Below are 23,164 nucleotides of genomic sequence, written 5' to 3'. Positions count from 1 at the left end.
TACGTTTCTTGTGTGGCCAAGACTCCAAAGGTCCCCATTCCTGGGAGGGGGGCTGTTTCTCCCAACGGCTGGGCAGAACCGGAAGTGGCCTCTAATCTAAATCAAGGAAGGAATAACTTCCACCCTGGACTCCCGCCCCTGTGGAAACTCCATCTCTACACTACTTTGCCCATCACTCACTTTCCATGGTCCTCCGGGATCAGGGATGGACAGGGAGGGCTTGGCTACCTTTAGCAGGGAGGTGATCCAGGCATAGGATGGGTTCCTATTGCGACTGGAAGGGTCTCAGAGGGGCAGGATGGGGAAGGGGCAGACATCCTGGACCAGCTCCTGGAGCACCCTGGCCTGCGTCACCAGGTCCACCGCACCCCGAGACATCACAATCTGGTGGCTGCGACCCCCCGTGCCTCATCATTGTGCGTTGGCAACCAAACAATCCAACCAATACCCACCCTGAGGGTGGGGGAGGAAAAAAAAAAAAAGGACTGTCCCGAGGCCGGCTCCTCCCGCCCCGCCCCGCCCTCTTCCCTCCCGCCCGGGGCCCCCGCCCCCGCCGGGCAGTGAGCGCGCGCCGGGCGCCCCGCTCCGCCGCCCGCGCCCGCCCGCCAGCCCGTCCGCCCGCGGCGGGGCCGGCCCTTCGCCCGCCCACCGGCCCCGCGCTCGCTGCCCGCTCCCGCCGCCCGCCGCCCGCCGCCCGCCACCCCGGCCAGCCGCGCGCGCTCCATGGCTGCTCAGGAGTGGGACTGGTTCCAACGCGAGGAGCTCATCGGCCAGATCAGCGACATCCGTGTGCAGAACCTGCAAGGTACCGCGGGCCCGGCCTCCCCTGAGGGGCCGCCTCCACTAAGCGTGGGCCCCGCCGCGTCCCTCGATCGCCCCGGAGCCGGGTGTCGCTGGCCTGGGCCAGGCTTGCAGAGCTCAGGGGGTGGGGCGGTGCGTGGGCGTGAGTGTGTGTGTGTGTGTGTGTGTGTACGCGTGTGTGTGTGCACGCGCACGTGTGCACCCCATTCCCAGCAGGGGACCCTCACCCCCCCTCCTCCCGCTCCTGGTAGTTCGGAGAAGTTTGTACGTGGACTCTCAGGGGCGGTGGCCCAGGTCAGGGCCAGGAGAAAGTGCCACTGTGTGTGCCCCTGTCAGACTTGGCTCGTGCTTTCCCAAGTACCTATGAGGCTGGGGACCTGGAGTGAGGGGCATGGTCCTTCCCCAGGGCTCTGGGTGGTGGGGACACTGCTGTGGATCCCCGTGAACTGAGGATCAGTAGACCTTCCCACCCAGCCCACAGTCTGGGGAGGAGCTGAGACCAAAACCCTTGCCTGAGGCAGTTGACAAGCTGGAGAAACTCCTGGTGGCCCGTGTGTCAGACATGGGCCCTGTGGTTCTGTCACCTATGAATATGAAGTATCTTTCAAAAGAAAGTATTGGCTGTGGAAACTTAGCAAACACACACACACACACACACACACACACACACACACACACACACACACACACACACACACGAGAGAGAGAGAGAGAGAGAGAGAGAGAGAGAGAGAGAGAGAGAGAGAGAGAGAGAGAGAAAGAGGGGAGACCTAAAGAAACCCACCCCTTCAACTCCCAAAAGCTCTTTGCCCTCCAGCTCTGTGGGTAGAAGTGTGTTTCCAGCTCTCTTTCTCCTGTGGAGGCTTTGCAGAAGTAAGTCCACTTCCGGCCTCTTCACCCACCTGGACCTGTGCACAGGTGTGGCTGGTTTAGCCCCCTCCCCTACTGGCTTGGGGGTGGTGGTATAGAAAGTTCAAGGTTGAAATTGCAAGGATCCAGCTGGGAGGTGTGGACAGAGGTAAGGGCGGGAGGATTGTGGGTGTCCCTTTGCCAGCAGGGCAGGGAGCCCCTGCTGGGGGTGGGGAAGAGTCTAGATTAAACATTACACCTGAGAAAATGTTTCCTGGGAACTCACGTGGCCCTCTCCAACTGAGGTTTGGCAAGGACAGTGCAGGTCTGCAGAGGTGACCTGAAAAGGAGCCAGCAGGCGCCTCAGTGAGTGGGCACTGGGGACTCGGCTCTGGACTCTCTTGCTGTCTAGCTGCTGTCATTTGTGTCACAGGAGGAGGTTTGGAGCCGCTGTGATGAAAAGAATCAGGATCTGGTCTGGGATGGGCAGTCCTACCTTCTGCTGAGACATATCTGGTTGGTGCGCCTTGGGCAATCACTAGGCATTTTAATGAGCATGTACTAGCCAAAGCCACGTGGCGCAGCTAATTCTTCTTGCAGGATCAGCTCCCAGTGTGGAGACTGGTTCTTGTAAAGGAACACACCACAAAGTCACACAGAGGGACAGGACCACACAGCGTGGGGACGATTAGAGATGGGTCTGGAGGGTTTAGGAGGACTTTATAATTAGGTTGTCTCAGCTTGTCCCATGAGATTGCCACCCTACCACACTTTCAGGCCAATATCAGTTATAATTTGAACAGCGATGGACTTGGTTATTAAGAGGCAAACTTCAGGTCATATATCTCAAATGTCATATGTATGACACATGTATAATGTAGACTAATTTTAAGTGTAAGCTCAGCATGCTTCTAGATGTGGGTACACTCAGGTAATTGCTACCTATATACTGATACCCAGATCTCTCCATGGGTTGCCTCATCTTCCTTCCCAGGCAGTAACCTCACCCACCCACCCCCAAAAGAACCTTTATTCTGATCTTTTGTTTTTAATTCCCGAAGGTTCAATTTGCCTCTGGACCCTGCGTTGAAGTTGAATGGTGCAATGTGTCCTCTTGGTCTGGCCCTTTTTGATCAACTTGGTATTAGTGAGATCCATCCGAGCCATCTTTTCTATATCTATAGTTCCTGTTGACTGCTGAGTACTATTCCACTGTATGGATAGATCACCATTCTTTTCCCCATTCAACTGATGAAGGACCTTCGGGTTGCTTGCAATTCAGGGATGTTATAAACAAATGAAGCCAGCTGTGGCTTGGCGGTGGACATTAGTTCTGTGCAGTTGCTGAGTGGAACTTGCCTGCTTTGCCTGGCGTTGCTAAGATAAAGTGAGAATGGAGTTCAGGTCAGAAATCTATTTTCTCTCTAGTCTCTCTCTCTGTATTAGGGGCCTAACAGACATATCTCTTTTTGCTCCTGTGGTTTTTAGGCAGTCTCAACTAAAGGTTCAAGTCCAGAAGGCATCCTACATTGATCTCAGAGCATCTGCTGAGCCAGCTGGTAGATGCCAGGGGCCCAGATATGTCTGGATGAGCAGACGGGCGCTGTCTCAGGGCCTTGCTCATCTGAGCTCAGGTGGGCTGTGGGCGGAGATGGCTAGCAGAGCCTGTCACGGGGTTTGCTATATAAGCTTGTGACTGCTCCCTGTGAAGGTGGCCATGGTGTCTTGGGGGTTCACAGTTGGCGACAGTGCGACTTCGGGGTCTGTAATCAGAGGGATGGAGGCTCCTGGTTCCCATGTGCAGGCAGCTGCTACTGTCAGGTCCAGCAGACCTGACTGGAGTCTTCTGTTCCTGGCATGAGGTGGTTCTGAGGTCCGCAATGAAGGCAGCTGAGGTTAGGCCCCGGTTGCTGCATTTCAGAGAACAGGTCGGAGTTAGCTGCTTCTTCCTCCCCATGTGTCCCAGTGTTTATTAGGAAGCACGTTGGTTTCTGTCCTTGCATCCCACCTAGGCCTGTGAGGTTCTAGAATCCAGGCTGTGACTGTGATATGGAAAACCTTCCCTAGAGGAACACTGGGGTGGAGGGAGGCCAGATGGGCAGGGTGGAAAATCCAGCCTCCCTCAGGGGGCCTTTCCTCCATCATCAGTCACCTAGCAGATGAGGCTGTCAGATACAAGCACACGATGGCCATCGAGGTGTTTGTCACCAAGGCTGTCTGGGGCAGCGTGGTATCCCTTGGCACAGACTGCCTGTGAAACCTTACCAGGGTCCCTGCAAGGAAGTGGGCGTGGCTCAGGCTGTTGACCTTTTCACAGAGGAGAAAATGACACATGGGAGGATGTCCCATTCGTTGGCCTGCTGATCCCACTTGTCCTGAGAGCCACGATGGGTGGCATAGAGGTCAGAGGTGGCCAGGTGCCTGCTCCGGGCCTTGGTTCTCCGCAGACTGTCCCCTGGAGGCCTCCACGTCCTGAGGACAATGTAGCTTGGTTGTCCTCTCCTCTTTGCTTCAGTTGCGTGGCCCACCCTGGACAAGGGCTGTTGAGTCAGGGCTTGGGAGAGCTCCTGTTCATTAGGAGCCTGTCACTGTCCCCCAGTCCACAGGCTTTGTGTGTTCTCTGGGCCAATGTGGGCAAGGCACATCGAACCTTGTAGGACACCGTCTCAGGCATCAGCACAGACAGGGCTCCGTTGTCTGATACGGCCGTGTGGAGGTCATCTCTGTTTTGTGACCCCCCCTCCTGCTGTCTGGTACCTTAAAGTCTTGATGCCGCCATCTATCTCCTCATTTTTTCTAGAACAGCTTGGCTTGGACATAGCTATCAGAGGGGGCTCGGTAAGGTGGACGGGACAGACATCAGGCTGTCCCATCCCTCCTCGGAGGGGCGCTCGGGAGCAGAATCGCCACTGCTTGGGCCCCGCTGGCTGCCCTCCCTGACGGACATCCCCGCCCTCAGTCAGAACCCCCTCAAGGTCCTGCGACTTGCAAATCTGCCTGGTATTTGAACCCAGGAGAGGCTGAGGGCAAGCATCCCCTGGGTATAAGCACATGAGTAAGAGGTTGCTAACCTCGTGGTGGTGGCTGAGAGGGGCTTTGAATTTGGACTTTGAAGGCTGACCATAAACTTCACTTGGACTGTTTTGTCCTCTCTAGGGCATTGCTTGTGTGTTCCAGAAGGATCCCTGCTTGTCTATGATGTTGCTATCTCCATCTTTGTCACTGGCCAGGGCCCAGATGCAGGCTCTCCTGAGCTTGGTTGGGCTTCTCAATGGCTTTTTTAGGCTTTGGCCTAGCTTTACCTCCTCTAATCCACCCACCATCCAGGCACCCCACTGTGTCCTTACTAAACCCTCCTGTGAGTTCGGGGACTAAGGCAAGAGCTTCCTGACCTGGCAGTAGCAGCAGGGACCCTGGTGTTGGTTTATTTAGCTTTTCCTGAGAAGACACGAACAAGTATCTCTTGACCCCACGTGGGACACTAACGACAGATCAAAGGAACAAGTCCATCCCAATCGAGCTCGGTGGGCCGGTGACTTAACTGGGCTCATTCACAGAAGCAGGGGGTGAGCTGTTCCTTACAGGACTGTGGGTCACCCCAGCACTGCTGCATCACCACGGAGTTGTCCTCTCACATGGGTGACAGCTCATGAAAGCTGGAGTCCCCCCTATTCAATTGCCACTCCACCTCCTGTTTACTATAGCATGTCCTAAAACCATGTGTGATTGGGATTGGGACATGGGAGCATGGAGAGGGGGAGTGTGGCTGGTGTCGCAGGGGTGCCAGAAGGGGAACGCTGTCTTGTGAAGTGTCGTCATGATACTCTGATTAAGATGCTAGCGGTCATGCTATCCATGGAGGACTGCATCCTACAACCTGGGTAGCTGCCTGGTCCATCCCTGGACTAGTAGTAGTAGTATCATGGTCTGTGGATGCCTGATGAGAAAAAGGCTGGGTTGGCATGGCCTGGTATTTGAGGCCGTCTGTGGTCCGCTGGGGGTGCCACACCAGCCTCCTCACCCCTAGTTCCTTCTTTCTCCCCAGAGCCCGTTCTCCACTCTGCCCATCTTCTACTTCTAGACATTCTGTGCTATGGGACCAGGCCAGAGAGGGAAGAGTCCAGGAAAGGGCCTTTCTGCTCTTCTCCCCTGGCTCTCAGCAGTTAGTACCCTGGAAGGTTCCATTAAAAAACAAAAACAAAAAAAAAAAAAACAGGAGAAAATCAGATGTAGAGTTTTATGTCTCTAGGGAGCTGCCTTGCTAGGTCACTGGGGCTGTGTGCTTGTTTCCCAGGTGTGAATCGTGGTGTGGATGTTCCCTCCGGGTTCTACAGCAGTCAGACCCCAGGCTCTGAGTCATCTCGAGTTTGCAGGTGAAAGGTCATGGTCTGGGATAGCTTTTCCTTGGGGTGTTTTTTTTTGTGTGTGTGTAGTTAGGGAAGCCACAGCCGTGCCTGGGAGGCTCATGGTCAGAGCCTAGGTTCTGATATTGTTGCCAACTTACTGTTGGATCCAGGGGGAAATCTCTTTTGCCTGCGATTTCTTAGTTTTCTCATTGGCAAAGTTGGCTCACTGGGAGCTCTGAGGTAGTCCTGGAGGGCGGTGTCAAGAGAGGCCGGGCCTAGGCATTGTTTATGTGCCTGAAGTCATTTGTGTTCTAGCCCTTGGCCCAAGGGGCGTGGGCTGCCCACGTGTGGCTCTGGGCTCCGCTTGGCTCTGCTGGCTGCAGTCCTGGATTCCTTCACATTCAAGTGCCAGAGACTCATCCCCCGCCCCCCCCGCCACCCCCTGGGAACCATGCAGGAAAGACTGCGGGTCACAGGCTTTCTACCGAAAAGTCACTCAGGAGCAAATGGTGGGCGATTTTGGTTTAGTTTGTCCCCCACTGATCAAGCCAGGAGGTCTAGTGGCCAGCTCATGATTTAAGCAAACAGAGGCTCCTGCCTGCATGTGTGTGCCCAGGAGCAAGAGTGTTCAGGGGCCAGGTGAACTAGAAACCCATCTTGAAAATGGGGTGTGTATAGGTAGAGGCAAGCCCTCCATCGGGAAGTTGGCAACCGACCTCTGAGATGGGTTGAACACAGGAAGGTGGCAGCCACTCGATGGGCCTAACCTCCCTCAGAGCAGCCAAGCTGCCCGATGGCACCGTAGCCTCCTGGGCAAGGCAGGACATGGGACTAGATTAGCCATTTTAGGGAAGTGCCTCTTCCCCAAGCAGCCTGGCTTTTATGGAGTGCCCTTCTGGCCTGCAGAACACTGTGGCATTTCATATTTTATTGGAACAGAAGAGCCCTGGGCAAAATCCTGCCCAACAGGTCATAGGTTACGCCTACCCTGTGTCTGAAGGGAAGGAGAAAAATAAAGCGATTGTCTTTATAATGGCTGAGCCATTAAAAGTAAACTCCCGTTCCCATAGAAACCTCCTTTCACTTCTCTTGGTGTCTTAAAAAAAAAAAAAAAAAAACCAAAGTGGTAGATTATGTCTGTCATAGAAGGAAGCAGAAGCCGCCTTTGGAGAGTCTGACAGTTTTCCCTCCCTGGTGGTATGTTTGCTTCTCTCCGATTCATTTTCTCCTACCTAAGTAGGCATTCCAAGACTTCAGCCATAGGCGACATTTGGCCCACTGCTTGTTTTATCAATAAAGTTTTATTAGCATGTAGCTACACTCTTTCATTTCGATAGTACCCATGACTGAGTAGGGAAGGTGAAGGTACCCAGAAGGCCAGACATATTTACATATATTCAGGTAAAAGAGTAAAGTTGAGGAATGGAGAAGCAGTGAAATTCAAGAGAAAAGGTGTGTGCATGAGGGGCAGTGGAGAAGAGTGAGATTTATGTGTTAAGTACATACAATTTAGGTGCCAGTCATGACCACTGTTAGATAAATGTTTTTGCCAAGACATTTTACTCCATCCTGTAAAGTCAAGGGTCAAAGTAAGGTCAAGACATGACCCACCAAGTTGTCCTAGGCCTCATATCTGAAGTACATGCTAGCCACACGTGCCTTCTTCTCACTGCTACACATCAGATTTTGTCTAGAAGTAGTCCTGGGTGAGGCCCTGATGTCATGCTAACACCTATGGCATATGGGATCACCTTTGTTCCAAAGCAGGGTGCACACTCGGGGATCCAGGGCGGCAGATAAGCTGTGTAAGGTATCTAGCCTTCCTGGGGAGACAAAAGTAGCGAGCTTATGTCCAGCATTGGCGTGAGTTGAAGACTTCCTGTCAGTACCATGGCAACCTGGAGAACTTCCTGTAGGATAGTGGGGACTCTTTTCTTTTTCTTTCTTTCTTTTTTTTTGAGCCATGTGACAGCGGGAGTCGCTTATAGGGACATGTCATAGAGTGCTTCCTCCAAGCTTGACAACTGTCATCTTCATCAGAACGGGCTGTGACTAGTCGCAGGAGACCCCGAGACAGGCTTATTGACTGTCGACATTCCCTCGTAGAAGGCTGACATTCCAAATGCTCCATCTTGCAGCTTTGGGGTCGCTCACGCTCCTGTGAGCAACCACTCACCCATGCCTATAAGTAAGCCCATCAAGTCGTTGACGCCCCAAATTGGACTTCATTGTGGTCGTCCTTTGGTTTGTTCTTGGGACTTTCTAAGGAGAGGGTAGATGTTTGTTTACATCTGCCCCAGGGAAGGAGTTCTCCCAACAAGATGCGCATGGAGTGCTTATGGTAGGTAAAGCTCCCTATCCATTCTTACCACAGGGTTGACAACATGGCTGGTGCGCGTTCTGTGCCCACTGTAAAATGGGTTTTCACATGTGATGGCAGGTCCAGAGCATGCAAAGGCAGAGAGCTGGGCAGTGGACCCAGAGGAACCCATGCACTTGATATTCCACTTGTGTTTGCACCCTGGAACTTGATGCTTCTTGGAGATGATTTTACCCAGAGTGCTTGAGGATGAGGAGACGCTGAGGAGGGCTTCAGAAGCCCTGGTCAAAAGCTGCTTCAGCTCCTGCAGAGCTCTGGTGGAATTTGATAGAGAGGCCCAGTGACATCACACCCGACTCCTGCTTTCCTCTTTTTTTGGGGGGAGAGGGGAGGGGAGGGGAGAGGTTCTCATGCAGCTGGAGCCTTTGCCACTTTATATTCCTCTCTCTTTTTAGACTATTTTTAATCCCCTACACCATGACATACTTCAAAGGCAGAGCTCCGAGCACTCTGGTTAGGATCTGGGGCAGCAGGTAGAGAGGTGCTCAGAGGCATCCTTCTGGTTTGATAGGGGGAAGAAACGGAATTTAGGTGACATTATCCACTCCGTCACCTAGGTTAGGTCAGTCCTTGCCCTAGAGTCACACCTACTTGGGCCACTCCAGCTTCCCTGCCACTGTGCACCTTGTATGACCCGTGGTTTGCTGCCCTCAGGGCCCCCAGGCCAGATTCAGTCCTGCAACCTTACTCTCTGGACATGTCTATCCTCTACCAGACACTCTTGTCCCCAGGGAAAAGCTCCTTCCTTGGATAAAATGGACTTCAGTGTTTGGGTGTCCACTCTTTTCCAGAGTGAAATGCCAGATCTGTAGAAAAAACGGTTGTAATTGGAAGTCACCATGTTGGACGAAGACAGTCTGACTTAGAAAAGTGAACACTGAATGTTTTTTCTCATCTGTGGAATCTATATTTTATAATATGTTTTCATGTATGCACATGCACGCGCGCACACACACATACACACACAACACACACACACACACATACACACACACACACACACACACATACACATACACACACACACACACACACACACACACACACACACACACACACACACACACACACTGTGGAAGTAGGAGGGAGACTTTTGGGGAAGAGAATGGTAACCAGCAGGATGAAGAGGAACAAGGACAAGAGAGGGTATATACTAGGGATGAATATGATCCGAGTACCTGATAGACATGTATAGAAATAAAATGTAGCCCATCTTTTTTTAAATGCAATTAATATACACTAATTTAAAAAGTTCCAGTTTAGATATGTAAATTATGAGGGACTTCCATTCCCAGAAAATGGCATCTTGATCTCGTCTTGTGTGGAAACCTATCTGAATGGCCACATGAATATTCCCAGGGTTACCTCCCATCTCCACACCTCCTCCTTTCCTGGTAAGAGCACGTGGTCAGCTATATGGCCTTGTTGCTCTGATCCTACTGTCGTCTCCATGGAGAGTTTATGGTCCTGGTTGTGATCATTGTTAGGCACTCTTTGCTTTTGTCTCTGTACTGTTTGCTAGAGCAGGGATGATGTCTGTGGAGATGACAGGATCCCAGAAAAGCTCCATGTTTTGGGTGAGCTGTTTTGTTGTCAGGTTGACCTAGGAACTGTCTAACCAGAGTTCCAGAAGACAGCTTGGGGCTCTGTTGTAATATGTTTGATGTTCCATGCAGGTTGTGTGTGGGGTGGTGTCCTAATTATCTTTGTCAACTTGACATAGCCTAGGGTTATCTGAGAGGAAAGCCTCCGTGGAGGAATTGTGTAGATCAGAGTGGCCAGTGGGCAAGTCTCTGGGGAATTATCTTAACCCCGTAATTGACATAGGAGGGCCCAGCCCACTGTGGGCAGCGCCATCCCTAGGCAAGGTGGTCCTGGGCAGTGTAAGAAAGCTCGGTAAGCATGAGCTGGGGTGAGTGAGCTAGCAGCATTCCTCCATGGTTTTTGCTTCAAATTTCTGTCTGACTTCCTGCCTTTCCTTAATGATGGACTCTGACCTGGAAGTATAAGCCAAAGCAACACTTTTCTTTTGTTGTTGTTGTTGTTGTTGTTTTTCGAGACAGGGTTTCTCTGTGTAGCTTTGTGCCTTTCCTAGAACTCACTCTGTAGCCCAGGCTGGCCTCGAACTCACAGAGATCCGCCTGGCTCTGCCTCCCCAGTGCTGGGATTAAAGGCGTGCGCCACCACCGCCCGGCAAAGCAACACTTTTCTCTCCCCAGTTACCTTGACTCATTGCATTTGTCACAGCAACAGAATGAAATTAGAACTGGTGGTTTTATTCGTTACAGTGAGTTGCTCTGTGAAAAAGGGATTTGGCGAGTGACCATCACTGCAGGACCCTGTGCCCTGTGGACCATGGTGGTGCCTGTCTATACCTGAAATCGAGGCCCAGCAAGACCATGAGTGTTGGCTGCCGGGCTCTTGAGTGCTGGAATCTGGAATCTGAGTGAAGTCTGCAAAGATGAAGTTAGGACAGGGGCCCTAACAGGAGGCAGGGGCTGGGTTGGGAGGAAGTGTGGAGACCTGGCCAGGCATCAAGGGCCAGCTGATCGAATGGCAAATGATACTGGGCAAGAAGTCACTGCCTCAGGCAGGCGTGTCGCCTGGTTCTTGGGAATCCAACAATGCTCATTGTCACTTAGGCAATGGTAACTCTAACTTTAAAGACAAAGGCCAAGTTCTCAGTCCATAGTTCCTGACTGGTGATCCCAGGGGCAGCCGAGAAGTAAGGGGACAGGGCTCCCTGTTCAAGAAGTTGAAGAGTATGATGGCATGACTAGAGGTGGCCATGGGAACTGCCCTTCACTCTTTATCCTGGGTTGTGTGATGGTGATGACAGATTATAAAGCTGTCAGTGTCTCCGTTTATGTTACATCATTTCATTCTGACGTCACCCTCTGAGGTTGGTGGTATGCCTGCACTGTACAGACACATATACTGAGGCCCAGTGTTTTAGACAGGGAAAGCCTGTCTAATCTGAACTGGATTCCGATCTGAAACAAACCCACACACTTTCCAAATCAAAGCAGAGAGCCTTGGGCTGTTGCCCTGGTGATGGTCTCACACGGGTTCTCAGGAGGATATGTACCATGAGCTGCCTGTCACACTGTGTAGGATGAATGGGCTAGGAAATGGAGAAGAGCGGAGGGGATCAGATCAGGGTCACAGCTGAGATGGCCAGGTCGGTACTGCGGCCCTTGGATCCATCCCGGTGGCGGTGGTGGTGGGTTCCAGTTGTTTGTTGGCTTGACTGGAAGCTGGGCCAGGCTCGGCACTAGAACGCCGTGTTCACGTCTGAACATAGGGATGTGGAACTGAAGGGGGAATCTAGACCCTGGGCTCTGGCAGACCTGAGTATGAGTCTATTGATGCTTGGCGAAGGGGGATAATAATCCCCGGGTCTCTTGCCTATTTGAACATCAGTGAGGTCCCGTCTTCACCCCCTCCTTCCCTCTCAGGTCCCCCTATTGTCCTTTCCCTGCAGGCTTCCTTTGACGCTTTTTTTTTTAAGCTGATGACTTTGCTATCTCACTGTATCACTGAATCAAACGCTTGCATGTCTTCATCGCAATTCCTTCAGTTTTATACTCTGATTCCTAAGGAATGTAAGGATGCCGCTTCCCTTTCCTCCTTGACCTTCAACACCACCCCTACTTCCTGATCTAGTTCCACCACTATTTGGGGGGTGGGGATCTCTTGCTACACTAGGTCTGTGTTGCTCAAAGCTTAGTCTGTTGGAAGCTGTGGTCAACCTGTCCCCTCCTGTTCTGCCTTTTGTTTTTTGGGAGTTTGGACTTACCCATGTTGTTGATCTGGTTGCTAACTTAAGGGCTTATGTGTTTATCCCCGAACTCTTCCTGCTCTAGATGGCTCCTTTGGTTGTTTGGGACACCAGGTGAATTCTGTCTCTCAGCCCTGACTTCCTCAGTAAATCCTGGTACTCAGCCTACTCTAGTCTGGACTTATTGCCCTAAACACGTGGGACCTGGCTGTCACTTAGGCTGTCAGTCAACATCACCCATGCTTTCCTTCACCTCTCTCCTGCTTCCTGTCTTCTGATGGTGTTAATTTTTGGATACTGGCACCCATCCTTGCTGAGAATGGGTACCGGGGTGGTATGTTGTCTGAGACCTTTGACCTGGAAAATGGGTTTCCTCTCCTCTAGTTCTTGGTTGCTACCTTAGCTGAGCATCATGTTCAAGATTGGCAGTCCCTTCCTCCGGGGCACTGAAGAGCTCCTAGGGCTGCCGTCAAGAGGTGTGAAGCCATGTGTGAACCACGTGGACAAGCTATTATCTCTCTCTGGAAGCTTTCTGGGTTTTCTCTGTCCCCAGTGCCCTGAGTCTTAAGGGCCCCACCTTGATGCTGGCTTCATTTTGTCTATTACCTTGAATATTTACCGAATCCTTCCCATCTGAGGCAGTCCTTCAGTTCTGGAACATTCTCTCTGATTACACTATTATGATGTCTGTTCTTTGGTTTTCATTGACCTTCCAGAACTCTATTTAGATAGCAGCCCAGAGAGCCTTTCATCTTTAATTTTCTTATCTTTTCTATTTCCACCCCTTTGCTTCTTGCTCTGGAGATTTCATCCACTTCTAATTCTGTATTTTATCTATGGCATTTTTAATTTGCAGGAACTATTGTAGAGGTGAAGCCTGCTCTCCCACACTAGGGGTTGGTGCTGCCAAGCATGGTGGGAGACCTCAAGAGGCAGCCCACTTGGTGGGCTGGAACCCCAGCTCTGGTGGTTTGGAGGAAGTTCTTCAGATGGTGTCTTTGTTCTCCAGACACCTCGTATGACGTGGGAAGCCTGGTGCCAACATATGTACCTGCCTCCAGAGCCGTGGTGATTGTGTGAGTCCTGGAGGCAAAGGGCCTGCAGGCATGTTCCACCTGTGGCCCAAAGGCCACATGCACCCCAGAGTCTGTCTAGCTTTGAAAGTGGCACAACAATTGTAAACATAAATCATTATGAGAGTTATTTATTTTGGTAACCTGAGTACACGGTTCTTGAATATGAATTTCGTAGATAGCAATGTTGCATTGCTGTATCGAGAGCCATGGCAGCTGGTCGGAACCTTGGCAAGCAAGTGCTCTCTCTGGTCTCCCTCACTCTGGAGACTCAACTTCTGGCAATGCCTATTGGTCATGTTTCGTTTTGATGGGTTTGCAGGCTGCTGCTGAATATGGGTTACCCGCGGGAACTGGCGGGATTGCCGGGAGCGTGTTGGCCACTTTTCATGACTGTTTCCTCAGCCATACTCTAGTTCCCCTGTGGCTGGTGTCCCAAGGCCTGGGAGTCAGGGACTGAGTCGGCTGCAGCTGCAGAAGCTGAGCACCTATCACCGGGTCCTCCCTTCCCAAGGCTTCGCTCACCCACTAGTGGGCTGCAAGCCCCGCCCAGCTTGGCAGGCAAAGTTTTGATTGGACAGTAGCATAGTCTGGTTGCTGCTTTAACAGGGAGCCTGGGCACAGTGGGGTCTGGAAGCATGCTGCCAGTGGAACCTTGTTTTAGTTCTACAGTATTGGGTGTTGACACCCTGCCCACTTTTATAAATCTGCCCCAGCCCGAAGCCATAGGCTTTCAGGCACCAAGCTTTTAAAGCAATCTTTGCTTCTGGTGAGATGATAGCTTAACTGCCTGGCCATCAGCAGATGCTGCCAGGCCATCGCCAGATGCTGCCAGGCCATCACCAGATGCTGCCAGGCTGACCTTAACTGGTTTGCTGGATGCTTGAGGGGTTCAGGCCAGCTGCAAGGGGGAGAGCCGTGGGAGCGACCTCTGGAGGTTCCAAGAAAGAAATCGATGTGCGGTCCTTCAGCACTGCTTGGATGAGGCCTTTTAGTTTGCAGCCCTGGTGGCTTCCACAGGGTTTCTCAACGTGGGGGTAGGGGGGTGGGGGTGAGGGGGGGTGGGGGTGAGGGTGGGAGTGGGGTGGGGGAATCAAAACAAGCCCAGCAACAACAAAACAAGCCAGGAAGGCCAGCCTGTGCCTGCTGAGTGGGAAGAGTAGGACTTGAGGACAGCCCAGGGTCCGAGTTTCCTCCCTGTGCTAGCTGCACAATTCTAGCCAAAGTACCTGCCCTTGTAGTGGGCTGGTCTCTTCTGTCTGTGGTGTGTGATATTAGCAGCTTGGTGTCCACCTGGGGCTGTGAGGGGATGCAGTGAAGTCACTAGACCTTTGAGTCAACATTTGTTCCTTGATTTAAAATAAACTGCGTGTGGCGGTGGGAGCTGGGGAGAAGCTTAGTTGGTAAAACCCTTTTACAAAGGGCCTGAGTTCGGTCCTCAGTAACCACACTTTAAAAACGAAAAGCCGAGTGTGGTCCAGCATGCCTGTAATCCCAGCATTGGAGAGGCAGAGACTGTTGGATCTATAAGGCTCGTTGGCTAGCTAGCTGAGCCTAGTTGGTGAGCTCTAGGCCTGTGAGAGATCCTATCTGACCGTCTGTTGAGCCCTTTGAGGAACACCTGAGATTGGCTTTGCACACACACACACACACACATACACACCCATGCACACACGCACGCACCCACGCACAAACTCACCTGCACCCATATGAACATGTCCACACGTCCACACACATAGATCCATATGCATGCAAAAATAGAGGGGTGTTTCTTCCTTTGTTTCGGTGTAGTGGTCAGTGTTTTCACGGGAGCTCAGCTGGATTAGGCGAGTGACTGACTGACTCACTTAGGCAGTGTTTGTTTGAGGTTTGTGCTATATCACCTCAGATTCAGGCCACGTGGTTGAGTGTTGACAAGCACCAAGTGTGTCATTGAGGCCTAAGTCATTTGTGGGTAGAAGTGATCCTGGGGCTGAAGGCTGGGGAAGGTGCCCTGTGACAGGCCCCTGTGTCAGGTGGGCATGGGCAGAGGTGGCTGCCTGGTGAATGAAGGGCTGTGAGATGGTCAGATGTGTGCATCGGAGAGTGCTTCAGAGAGCAGGAGGTGGCCAGGTGGCCAGCTCGGGACAAAGAGAACGCGGGGATGCGGTTGTAGAGCTTATGAGTAAAGCTGTGGACTTTTGGCCTCTGTCTCTCCTGCAGCCATTTGCCTGGCTGGAGGCCAGCATTCCTTCATGTGCAAGTACTGATGGGGGTGCTCCTGGCTCCAGAACAGAGAGGGCTTCCGAGAGTGACATGCAGGAGGTTTAGTGTCCTTAACCGACTCTACAAAATAGCAGTCGTAGTACCGTCAGAATCCCCCTTGGGCATCCCAGCAGAAAACGGGGCCACCGCTTGAGAGCTCAAATGAAGGGGAGTTACATCCTTGTGCCCCTCATTCAAAAGGCTCTTTGATGTGACGGTCCAGCTTTGAGGTCCCTGGTAAGTCAACAGATGATGTCACAGCTGCCATGAATCGTGTCCATTATAACCCAGTGCTCTCCAAATAGGGACATGATAATGATGACCCATTGGATGACACCATGGAAAATGACTTAATGCATCAGGTGTGTGTGCTGCAATTTTTATTTGTTTTTCAAAACACAGACTGTTTTCCAGTCAACCCGGCCAGAGTCCTTCTGGTACTTGAGTTGACTTTATTAGAACACACATGTCGCTCTAGTCACAGCACTCTCGGGGGCCACAGAGGAGGGCAGAAAAGGACCTGACCCTTCTGAGATATGCAACAGCAGTGGCAGCCATAGTCATGACTGTAGGGTTCTGAACTAGGGCCCTGTGTCAGGTATTCTTATGTTGAAATGGGAAGAGTGGATGGAAGTTGCTAGAAGGAAGGGAATTTGCTTCTCTGTGGCTAAAGCTGGTGGCAGTGAGGCTCATGGACCAGACCTTAAGGCTGCCTTGGGAGTGTAGCTGTGGAGTCCTGTCTTACCATGCCCCAGAAGCTGAGGCAGAGGCACTGGACTTCCACCTATCAAAGCAATGGCCCAGGGTTCTGGCCATTATCTGTGCACTCAAAGGTCTGGGATCCACTTCCTTCCAGATGGGCTCTGCTAGGAGAAGCCTTCCCAGCCATGGACACACAAAACACAGGATAGTCCAGATGTGTTTGTACAGAACTGGAGTGACTTAGTGCTTTGGGGTACAGAGAGTACCCCAAAGGTCATGTCCTCCTCCCAATGCCCATCCCCTTCATTCTAGGCAGATCTGTCCCCTAGATGGGAAGGCATATCTGTCAGGGATCGGGTTCGGATGACTGCCACCATGGGGAAAGAGAAGCTGACGTTGATGGCACATTTGCCACCACATGGCTGTTGGCATCGTTGAGCATCTGTGTGACAGGAACACCATGGGGTGTTTTATATTTGATTCTCCAGAAACTGTCTGAGCATGGGAGTCACCTCTGTTTTTCATAAGGGACATGGAGGCTTTATGCATTCTGGGTCAAGGTTCATGGCATCATTGGCTCACTCATGGCATCATGGACTCATTCATGGCCGGCTCCCAATCTGACTGTAGGAGCATCTCAGAAACCTGTACTTTTTCCACGAAGCCCCACCTGTCCCCCACTGAGACTGGGTTTGGGTCTGTGAGTGGCAAGCTGTTGGCATTGACTTGAAGTTCCTGTCTGGACCTCAGTTTCTCCAGTGTACTCTGATGGGTCAGAGCTGCACTACCCACATAGGGGGCACCGTCATGGTGTGGTTATGGACCCAGCAGGACTAGGCTAGGCAGGACCGTCAGGCCTGAGCACCGAGGGGGCGGGGCTATGTTCCTGGTTTCGGATCCCTCGTGTAAGATGGACTGGTGTCGCACTGAATTCGTGCTTCTGTCACTTGAACCCTCTGGAGCACTTGGCCTCACTTGTTGTACTCTTGGCTTTCCTCACAGCTTTGACGGCATACCTGAGAAAATCTGCGTAAGGAAGGGAGGTCTGTTTTTGGCTCATGGTTTGGGGGTACAGTCCATCACGGTAGGGAAGGCGTGGTGGCAGAAGCAGGAGGCCGCGGATCCCTAGCCAGGAAGCAGAGAGAAATGATCCCTTTCTTTTTTTTAATCAGCCCAAGACCAAAGCCATGGAGTGCTATTGCCTACATTCCGAGCGGGTCTTCCACCTTAACCCATTCTAGACACTCCTCACGGGCATGCCAGAGGCTTGGCTCCTAGATCTGGGTCCTGGCAAGTTGGCAATATTAACCATCACACTAGTGACTGAAATGGCTGGTGTGTTGTCCAGTTTAGGAAGCAGCATCAAGAAAGGTACCCATACCATGATACCATGCAGTTTCCTGCCCGGTTATCTTTCATGTGGAGAGCCAGCTGGGATTGCAGAGGACACTGGGCCAAGGTGCTCCTGTCTCTCTGCCTCCTTACCTGAGGTGTGGTGCCCAGAAGGCCCTCCTGAGTTACTCCCCTAATTATCCCTGATGCTGTCCTGTCTGACTTCTAATGCCACCAGAGGAGAGACATTTTCCTGCTCTGGCATCAACTGCCACTCTTGACGGGGTATGACTCTGTCTATAAACTTGGTGGATGCTGCCCTTCCTCCAGGTAGACACTGTGAAAGGGTACACATGCAGTCCCCACACTTGGGGCAGGTCCTCACAGCTTCACCCCTGTCCAGTGGTCTCTGGTGACATTTGTCACCCTCATGACACAAAGCATTTCTCTTTGTGTGTGTGGTATGTATATAGGTGTGTACATGTTCATGTGTATATGCGTGCGTGCTTACGTGTGTGTGTGTGTGTGTGTGTGTGTGTGTGTGTGTGTAGGCCAGAGGTTGATCTCTTCCCCAATTACTCTCCACCTTATTTTTTGAGGCATAGTCTCTCCCTATGACATGGAGTTCACTGATTCATCTAGGCCAACTGCCCAGAAAGCTCCAGAGATCCACCTGTCTCTGTCTCCCAGCACTCAGATTAGAGGTGTAGACTCCCACACCCTGCTTTATACGTGAGTTTTAGGGATCTGATCTCAGGTCCTCGTGCCTTTTACAGGAGCACTTTTACTGACTGGGCTATCTTCCTAGCCCTAGCATATATGTTTGGCGTCATTCCCAAAGTCATACTATTTCTTTAACCAAATCCATAGGGGATAATGTGTTCCTGAGTCAAATGAGCCACAACCCTTCATCAATGGTCCAGCTGGCAAAGTCAGGTGGGTGCTGCCAGCCGACCTAATCTGGAAGCAGTGTGTATGTACGTGTAGGTCTAGATTTGACTACCCAGCTGCCACAAGGAAATCTTGGTGGTTATGCAAAGGGTTTGAGAAGTCTAGACTTTTACCTTGGTGGCCATAGATCCCCTCCACCTGTCTGTGGGTCATGCAGTGGAGCCAGGGCTTGAACATAAGGTTAAAGAGTTCAAAGGTTGCCTGAAGGGTTCACTGGAGTAGGGCTGCCTGGTGGTCAGGGTGTGAGGGGCTGGACAGAGGGAAGGAACAGTGCTGTCCTGTCTTAAATTGAACTCTTTACTCATGACCAGTCACACATGGAAGCCAGCTCTGGTTTGAGGACTGGTCCCTGGGTCTCCCTGGGCACTTACCTCTCTGGGCCTGCTGGAGAGCTGCACCAGCCCGAGACAGCACTTGGTAGGTGTGGCTGTGCAGCATGCAGGGGAGTTACCTGTTTTGTTCATCTATACATGTATATACCACTGCTCTTGTTTTTACGTGGCTATTGGGCTTCATAGCCACTTTCCTGGGCCACCAGCTTTGTCTTCTGTTCCTATTCCATCATCCCATCTGCCCTTTCTCACAGACCTGCCAATCGTGGGATCTCACAGGTGCCCATTGCTGCACTGTCTAAGATTGCCATCCGCCTTGTCTGGTGTCTTCTTAGACATGCGTAGTAGTAGTTTCTCACTGGGACAGCCAGCTTGCAAATAACGACGCGGAGACTTATTATTAATGATGAAAGCTCGACCTTGGCTTAGGCTTGTCCCACTAGCTCTTATAACTTAAATTAACTTGCTTTTATTAATCTACACTTTACCGTGTGGCTTTTTACCTTTCTTTCATTCCGTGTGTCTGACTCCCTCTGTGTCTCATTGGTGTCTTGCTGGTGTCCTTTGCAGGTCTCCAAAACCTCCACGGCTAATTTTGGTCAGCTAGTAGCCAGCTCTGCCCTCTGATTCAACGTAAACTTTATTGGCAGTCTCGGGAGTGTCAGCGTGGGATCAGAATATCCCACAGCAGTGTTGGGTGGCCCTGCTTCCAGATTAGGTCGGCCACACTTTAACCTTATGTTCAAGCCCTGGCTCCACTGCATGACCCACAGACAGGTGGAGGGGATCTATGGCCACCAAGGTAAAAGTCTAGACTTCTCAAACCCTTTGCATAACCACCAAGATTTCCTTGTGGCAGATGGGTAGTCAAATCTAGACCTACACGTACATACACCCTGCTTCCAGATTAGGTCGGCCACACTGTTCTTGGCAGTCACCTAGGCTCCTGTCACTGCCTTGACCGACTCTCTGTTCTTATCTGCCTGTTGGGGACTGGCTGATCCAAGCTGGCCTGGAGCTGGCCCAGCAGCATCTATGGAGTGGGCACACCAGGCCCTGCTGAGCAGTGGGCTGCAACTTCCTTGCACCTTCCTGGGGACACATAGGCCTGTTTCCAAACAGAGCTACACGCCCCCCCCCCCACCCACCCCCAGTGAGGCTTGTCCTGAAAGCCTAACTTGTTATGAGGTAGCATTTTCTCAGGGTAGGTTCTGAGAAAAGTGATGGCCCGGGCTCTTGCTCGACATTTGGGGTAGGTTTTTCATCCCATTTTATTGATTTTCTGTGTGTGGCAGGGGCCAGGGTGATGTGCTCATGTCCCATTGCCCTGGTGGAGGTCAGAGGACAACTTACAGGAGTCGGCTCTCTCACTTTACCATGTGTGCTATAGGGTTCTCGCTCAGGTTACCCGGCAAGTGCCTTTACCTGCTCGCCATCTCACCCAGCCCTGAGGCGGATTTCAAAGTTGGGGTTTCCATTTGCCGCCTTTGGGGAGTAGGTTTCTGGCCTCGAACACTATTTTCATTCTGCCCTCGGGCAATAAAAAACCCCGACCTCTTACCCCATCGAGCCTGGGAATCAGATCCAAGGGAGCAGTCGCCAGAGCATGGCCTTCTCAGCCCCTCCCTCCACTGGCTTGGGTCACAGAGTGACCATTTTCTGGCTACCCAAGATGTGGAAGGGCCCCAGGGTAGTCTGGCTGGAGGGAGGAGCCAAATGGCTGAACTTCCGGAAAACAGGGACTGAAGGGTAAGAAGTAGCTGCCTTGAGAAACAAGGGAGGGGCGGATCTGGGACTCAGCTGTGAGCCCAGATGCTGAACTGGTCCCAGCAGGAAGGGGTGTGGTGAGGCAGAAGAACTTGAGCTCTGAGCTCCAGTCCTGGCTCCTCCCCTTGGTAGCCAGGTGCTTTCCAGCCCTCTTTGCTGGTCCTCGGAGAGTGCCCTGGGACAAGTCTGTGGTCTTCCAGTCCCCTGTGGGGCTCTCCTCCAGTGGGCACCACCCTTGTGGGAATCTTTGGCTTCCCAGGGAGGGACCCCGTCTGTGTGCTCTCCAGCTGAGCCCTCAGACTTTTGGCCGATGCTTGCCTCAGGCAGAGTCAGTCACCAGGGAGGACTTCATAACCTCTGGAGAGGTTTGGGGTTTCATGGCTTCAGGGGTGCTTTTTGTTCCTGGGAGGTAGGGGATGGGGTGGGGTAGAGGCCCCAGTACCGTTGAATACCCTTCCAGGCACAGATTAACCCCTAGTTGAGAGTGATTCCCCCAGTACCAGGGGGCGGGGAAGCACTGCCCCTTGCAGGGCACCTCACATTGTCAGGTGTCTGAGCCACCCCAGAGTAAGAATGTCTGACAGAGTCCCCAGGTGAGGCTTCTGTTCCCGCACTGCGCTCTCCACAGACCACAACTTGGAAGGGGGATGCCAGAGTCACGGCACCATTGTTCCTGTGGTACCGAGTAGACGAGGTGCTGTGGAAAGGGTCCGGTGAGCATTTCATGACTGGTCGGGAATGGTGCTTTATCCCCACCCCCATTTTCATATGGATAAGCTAAAACTCAAGGCATATCATTCCTGCAAAACATGTGCAAGTCCCTCCCCTCCCCTCCCTTCCCCTCCCCTCCCCTCCCCTCCCCCACCCCCACCGCAGAGCTGAGCTGTCACTCTTGCTGCATTGGCTCCAGTCAGCAGTGGCCAGATGTGCCCAGCAGGTCCCTCTCTCCTCTCCCAGTTCAGATTGTCAGCTCCAGGAAGAAAGGGAGGCAGGGAGGAAGGGATTACAGGACTGGGAAGCCAGCTCAGGGAATTACGCAGGTACCCCAGTTTCCCTCCAGGACTTGTGGGCAGGAGCCTGAGCAGGTCATTGCATGCCTCTCCTGTGAGACAGAGGCTGTGGCAGCCTGGTGTCAGCTGGCCGTGCAGTCCTGGCCACTGTCCTCAGTGCCTGAAGCTTGCTGCAGGCTCCTCTTTCTCTCTCTCTCTCTCTCTCTCTCTCTCTCTCTCTCTCTCTCTCTCTCTCTCTCACACACACACACACACACACACACACACACACACACACACACACACCTGATATAAGACTTCTTTGTAAAGCTGGGTGTGGTGGCACACACCTTTAATCCCAGCACTTGGGAGACAGAAGCAAGCAGATCTCCAGGCCAGCCTGGTCTACATAGTGAGTTCCAGGACAGCCAGGGCTACATAGACAGACCCTGTCTCAAGGAACTACCAACACCCCCCTCCCCCCACCCAAAAAGAGCGTGTGTGTAGGGGTCATCACAAGTGGTGTGTATGGGCGTCACATTCCTGTCGCTAAAGCTCCCATTTCTGCATCATGACTGGCTCTTCTGTTTGGGGTCTGTGGCTGGTGGCTACATGGCCGCTCCTCAAAAGACCTGTTTTCTTGTATGATTCGGTCCAGACTGGACAAAGGTGGCCACTCTGCCGGGGTTCTGTGACGGATGACGTCATAAGCAAGCTGACCTTTGCAATCTCTCCCTCATAAACTCCCGCTGCACAGAGCTTCCTTGTTATAGGAGGCTCTACCGGGTTCTTTCAAGACTGGTAAAGCCAGACCTTCGGGAGAGCGGCGGGGAGGGCTCTGCTGGCCTGCCTTTCACTTCGACTCCTGTGGCCCCCAGCCCGGAGCTGTCCCGGAAGCTCCAGCTGGTGAAACTTTACCCTCGCCAGCGACTTCCATGAGAACACATTCTTTAATTGCTGACTGACATGAGGTTCAAGAGCCTAAGCTTCGGCCTCAGACAGACCAGGGGCCAGCCGTTCTGGATCCTCTAAATAAGGTTTAGCTGTTAGTTCCAGAGAACCCCAAATCACAGTATTGTAAACAGAAGAGCATTTCTTTTCTTTTCTTTCTTTCTTTTTTTTTCTTTTCTTTTCTTTTTTCTTTCTTTTTTTTTTTTTTTTTTTTTCGAGACAGGGTATCTCTGTGTAGCTTTGTGCCCTTCCTGGAACTCACTCTGTAGACCAGGCTGGCCTAGAACTCACAGAGATCTGCCTGGCTCTGCCTCCCGAGTGCTGGGATTAGAGGTGTGCGCCATCACCACCCGGCTCAGAAGAGCATTTCTATGCATGTAGTCCAAAGCCATGTGGCAGGTCCCCCAAAAGCCTGCAGGGACCCAGGCTCCTTCTAGCTCACAGTTCTGCCATACCCCACCGTATGTGACCTTATGGTCCAAGGTGACCGCTAGAGCTCCAGTCGCCGAGTCAGTGTTTGAGGGAGCAGGTTGGAAGAAAGTAAGATAAGAATTAGGGGTAAATGCCAGTGTTCTGTGGAAAAGTTTTGAAAACTGCCTTGTAGCGTTCTTGCTCAGATCTCATTGGCTGAAACATAATCACAAGAAACTGGAAAGGAAACTGGTT

The 23,164-nt window shown here is 52.1% G+C and overlaps 1 protein-coding gene across 4 annotated transcripts in view; it reads left to right on the top strand.

The window, feature by feature from the left end:
- The first annotated feature begins 671 nt into the window (after positions 1-671).
- Positions 672-23,164, top strand: part of Clmn (calmin) — a 103,431-nt gene continuing 80,938 nt past the window's right edge. For all 4 annotated transcript variants that reach the window (XM_052738881.1, XM_052738882.1, XM_052738880.1 and 1 more), the window contains exon 1: positions 672-805. In XM_052738881.1, coding sequence (XP_052594841.1) covers positions 724-805 — 82 coding nt within the window. In that variant the 5' untranslated portion in view covers positions 672-723. The remainder of the gene's footprint in view (positions 806-23,164) is intronic.

The sequence above is a fragment of the Peromyscus californicus genome, unplaced genomic scaffold (genome assembly GCF_007827085.1).
Source record: "Peromyscus californicus insignis strain IS unplaced genomic scaffold, ASM782708v3 Scaffold_15__1_contigs__length_86483966, whole genome shotgun sequence".
NCBI classification, from domain to species: domain Eukaryota; kingdom Metazoa; phylum Chordata; class Mammalia; order Rodentia; family Cricetidae; genus Peromyscus; species Peromyscus californicus.
This window is presented reverse-complemented; position numbering and strand designations above follow the sequence as displayed.